The sequence below is a fragment of the Notothenia coriiceps genome, unplaced genomic scaffold, assembly GCF_000735185.1.
Source record: "Notothenia coriiceps isolate Sejong01 unplaced genomic scaffold, NC01 NC01_scaffold00037244, whole genome shotgun sequence".
In the NCBI taxonomy this organism is placed as follows: Eukaryota; Metazoa; Chordata; class Actinopteri; order Perciformes; family Nototheniidae; genus Notothenia; species Notothenia coriiceps.
The window spans coordinates 24025632-24030949 of record NW_011369945.1 but is presented as its reverse complement, the minus strand read 5'-3'; the positions used below and the strand labels follow the sequence as shown (position 1 = coordinate 24030949).

Sequence of the window (5318 nt, the reverse complement as noted above, 5' to 3'; positions counted from 1 at the left end):
TTGGTAGGTAGCCAGATGATGGATTGAAAGACAACATGATCAGCGACTGACGTTGACTCGTCGCTCGCTATGAATTTAACTGAGCCCCGTGTAAGGTACTGCTTAGTCTTTATGGTCGAGTCTCCAACTTGAAAAAGAGAAGGGGGTCGATTAACCGGCCGCTAATATGAGCTTTGGTTTAGTGATAGTCTCGTGCTCGTGTACGAGTGGATCTTACTATCACTACACACGTGGGACCCCCCTCCTATATCTCTGGCCTCGATCAGTGGTACACACCTTAACAATCCATTCATAATAAATATAAATTTATGACGAATATGTCTCTTTTACTCAAGCACTAGTTAAACAAAATTTCACAGATGACAAGTGATAGTTACGATATGGATTGTTCCTCTATCTGGAAAGTAATTCATAAACCGGACTGCGCGTAGAGAAGATTAATAACATGGCCTCTCTTCAGTTAATGGACAATATTTGGCTGTACCACTGAGACGATAGCTACTGTTAACCACACAGATATAGCGCATTGAGTACCCGGCGGACGGCGTGTCCACAGCATTTTACGGCGCGCTATTCATGGGGCCGCCTTGGGGGGTTTCCCGACATGTCGTTTCAGTAAATTAAAGGGTGTTTCATGTTGTCGTTGCTGTGGGACTTCTTAATACCTTGGAAAATGCCGTTTAATACTTTTTAATAGCCTTAATTTTCGCTAAATTGATTTATCAACTTTTAATACTTTTTAAGACCCTGCGGACACCCTGAGATTGCAAGTAATTATTTATTCATATAGAATAATTTACATACCATTTAAATCAAAATGTTATGTTTAATTTGTTTGTAAATTGGGCGTTTTCTCTGCTCCAAGAAACACTTTTCTTTCTTGGTATAAAACACAAACTCAGGAAAAGGAGGAAGTCAGTTTGATCTTGAAAGACTCCATTGTTTGAGTACTCGTATAAAGTACACATGCCGTGTACGAGCCTTACCGTGTTTCTTCAACGCAGCCTTGGCGTGTCTCACGGCCTCCCAGGGGCTGGGGATGTCCAGGAAGACGGCGTCCGCCACCCCCGTCACTCCGAACCCGTCTTTGCACGCGTCCTGGTTCCTGACGGTGACCATGTGATCCACACGGTGCTCCTTGAACTCCTCCAACACCTTCTCCGATCGCTGCTGGTGGAACTCCACGGTGTGCAGGTGTCCTGTGGGGGCGATGGTTCTCAGGATGGCGTGGGAGAGGGAGCCGCTGCCCGTCCCTGAAACACAAACACAAACAGGGAGGATGAAGACGGGAGAGACTCTGATACACTTTGATTTCAAACAATTCAAAACTATTTATTTATAAATGTACTATTTGAAATTGTTTGCTGACATACAAATTATTTAAACTCTGAGGTGCCAGCTTTTAAGATGTTATTATTTTCTTCTTTGATATTAAATCATAAATCTTTGGGCTCTGTACCGTTTGTCGAAGAAAAACAGGACGATTGAGAGGATTGGGGAAAACAACCATTTTATAACCCAATTAATTGAGAAAATATTCAACAGTTTGGTTTATAAGGAGAACAAACTGTTAGTTACGGCTCTAAAATGATTTATATCCATCTGTATTTTATCCTAATCTTAAAATAATAACAATTACTGACATGCACAAACATAAACACTGCCAATTAAACATTAAAATACTGCCTTTATATCATTCAAATAATATCAAGGGAGAATATTAGAGGGCAAAACAATGAACATTATGGGTTGTGTCCAATTTAAAACAGAGCAGCTGATTTTGTTTCAGGTGTTTTCTAGAAGCATTCTGAATGTGGCTATCAAAGGGTTAAGATCAAAGCTGTATTACACATGACCCAGTTCTCCAGCTGCAGCAACATTTCATTTGAACACATTTGAGATTATACCATCCACCACATCGCTGCTACAAGCATGTTCTTCATCAGGACAAATAAAGCACCAGTGACACATGCATCATTTTTGGATGTCTTTTGGGCATTTTGTTGCATCTAAACTGTGAAAATGAACACACTGCACCATCACATTTAGCTCACATCACTATACATCTGGTCTTCAAACCACATAGAAAGGTGAAACTCTGCTCAGATATAAACACAACGCTGTGAGATCTCAGAAAAACCTCAAACGTACATCTTGTTTTGTCTCAGAGCTTCCCTCTGTTCTGAGACCGTCTACACAATGAGCTCACAGCTGTTCCTGCAACACACACATGCACACAAAGACACACGCACACTTTCACACTGCTCCTCTCCACTCTGCTGATAAGTGGTTGCTACATTTCTGAGTGTAACCTCTTTGTGCTGCAGCCATCTTGCTAACATGCAGGAGGTTGCTGAAGTGATGTAGATAGATACATACAAATGCATTAATGATCACAAATAGGGGAAACAAATGTTGTTATAGAAGACATTATCAGCCACGTGTAGAAAAACACAATTAAGTCAAAAATAGTAAATGTATACAAATCAACAATATATCTCTGTAGCTTCACAATACTTCATTCAAAATTCTATTTTAACCTATAACAAATATTGTGCTTCCTGAGCTGAGAAGGGATTTCATAATCTATGAATCATTTAAAATCATTGGTTAAGATCAAATATTTAACTCTGTGGCTCCAGCCTCTGAAATGTGAATATATGTTTCTTCTTGAACAGTAAATTAAATTGGGCTCTGTAGTGTTTGACAAACAAGCGAGAAGATTGAAGCGCTAGAGGGAAGAACATGTGCATTTTATAACGCAAGTAACCAAGAGAATAATTCACAGTCCTCCTTGTGCATTAAATACAATAAAATGGGATTGTACTAGAGGTAACAAGACCGGCTATGTGTGCTGCAGTTAAAGCAGAGGGGAGGATTGAAGCGTTGAGGGTTCAGCAGACACAAACCCCCCCCCCCCTTCTTTCTTTCTCCTGGCATTACATCACCGCTGCCTTTGTTCGGCTGGCGACAAAGAGGGCAATGTTTACCCCACAGCAGCACTTTGAAATGCTAAAACCTCACACTTCTAATCCGGATGGAAACATGGATAAATGCATCAACTGTGGATGGATGTAGTAAAGCGAAGGAATTGGGTCACTCAGATGTAAATATGCAGATAATAATGGAAGCAGCTGCACAGTACGTTACAAAACCACGGCAGCAGAGAGAGCATTTATATCTCTCAGATAAGACTTTTGGTTTGAATTACATCATTGGTGGTTTAAACGATGTGTTATCATTCACATGAAGGACTAACTTTGCTGATTGTCTGCCCTGACTCGACTTTATGTGGTGTCCTTCAAAAATGTATTGTATATGATGCAATTTGATACATGAACCTGATTTGTTGACTGTTTTAAGGTCTGCACTCAACTTCTGATGTTGTGTTTTTTCCGATGTACGTGGTAATGGATAGCATTATTACCTCCAAGAACGTGCCGTTATCTTTCACATTTTTCAAAATCCACGTGATAGCCTTTTCATGGAATCTGGTGGAAAAATTGTAGATTTTTTTCTTCACTCTTATTGCAAATGTAATCCATTTTTGGTATATCAAATCAATGGATCATAAGACCCAAACAAATTCAATACATACCAGTGCATGACATTAAGGATTTTGGGAGATGGCCCTGTGGGCCATCTAAGCTAATTTACAGATGGCCCTGAGCCCAATAGAGATTGCCCTGAAAAATGTGCGCGGACGAAATGGCACGAAGGGTTTGGGGGGCCTCCCCCTAGAACATTTAGATTTTTCCAGGTCTTACTATAGATGCTGTCTGGTGCATTCTCTAGACTGAATTATAAGATGAACCACCACAATATTATATTGTACAATTTGAATTTTATTCTTCATTTCACTTTTTTGTTTGCTCTTGTTTGCTCGCTTGCATGCCCTGCATAGCTATAAGAAATACTTAAGTTGTTGGTCAAGACACTTTCCATCTGATGAAGGCAAATGCCTTCCCAGATGTAAAAAAGTAGAAAACATTACATTCACTTATAACTGCCAAAACAAACATTATTTACACTATTATGGCCCCTGTTAAAAATGTTTGTAATGTTATCTACTGTAAGTTAGTCGAATGAATGCTTCCTCATCCGGAAGCTGACCGAGCAGACCCGAGCAGCAGTCGAGAGGAGCCGAGCGCATCCGCGAAGCACACAAAATGGTGACGTCGGAGTTCCCGTTAGCCGGCAAATCTAAATCTCTTCGGTCAAAATAATTTCCCTTTAGCGCAATACCGCTTCAGTTGCGCCACTTATGTGACAGACAAGAAGAGTATGTGACAGACAATAACAGTCAATTCTAATGTCTAACACGTAATGTGGAGAAAGAGATGTCCTGTCTGGGTTGATTGTGCGTTGATCTGTTGGTAATGCCTCGGGCCTCCGGTGGGCATGTAAACAAATGCATAATTGCTGCGCTATACTTTGTGCCTCACCGGTATGCATTAGTGACACTTATTGTTTAGGTGTCTTTTATAAGCAGGTACGTCCTGATCATTAGCTAGACTGCTGGATCTGGTCGATAAGGACATAGACGCGCGAGGTGAAGTCTAATCTGACGGGTGAGAGAGATCAGCTGCTGCTGACGAGTCGGACACGCAGCTCTGCAGTGATCACATGCGCAGTGAGCGGAAAAAAACGACACACTTCAGTTAGAAATATCACACGGTAGGGGGTATTTTAATACCTCTCAAATACCTAAACTAGTTTATTAGATATGTTTAGTTTTACTGTCGTGTCACCTCATTCACTGGATCCCGCGGGGCTGCATGATTACTGCATAATAGATTGCCCGATCGGGCAACAGCCAGGTGAGGCTTCCAGTCCACTGGGCCCGAGCTAAATACTAGATGGCCCGGGCCATCGGGCAGTCCGTCTGGAATGTCCGCTGCATCGCACAAATATATTGTGTTCTCTTAAGCTTAATGCAAATGCATTAAAGATGTTAGTGTATCCTTTGACGAACTGCTCGTTCGTAGTTCTCAAATGCCATCAGTGCATTTTTCTTACATATTATTAAGAAAAAACCTATAGAGAGAGGTTGTTTTAAATCGTTACATTTAAACAATTTAATATACAAAAAAGCACGGTTTGTTTTGCTGTTTCGTTCGCACTAATAACTCCTGCAGCATCACTCTCAGTGCAAAGCATTTTAAGCCGCTTTCAGTCCCATAGGTGTGGCACACAGGACGGTGATACATCTTAAAAGGCTGTTTAACCACAACCTGCCACTACCAAACTGCAGCCTCACATTTGTCGCTTCTTGCTTAAGTACAGTTTGCTGTTGAGAGGAAGTGCTTTGTTCTCAG

The 5318-nt window shown here is 41.1% G+C and overlaps 1 protein-coding gene across 1 annotated transcript in view; it reads right to left on the bottom strand.

Annotated features, from left to right (window-relative positions):
* Window positions 1-326: 326 nt before the first annotated feature.
* trmt61a (tRNA methyltransferase 61A) overlaps window positions 327-5318 on the bottom strand; it is a 735410-nt gene continuing 730418 nt past the window's right edge. The window contains exons 3-4 of the mRNA XM_010794402.1: window positions 987-1253; window positions 327-337 (exon numbers count right to left, since the gene is read on the bottom strand). Of these exons, the coding sequence (XP_010792704.1) occupies window positions 327-337; window positions 987-1253 (278 nt within the window). The remainder of the gene's footprint in view (window positions 338-986; window positions 1254-5318) is intronic.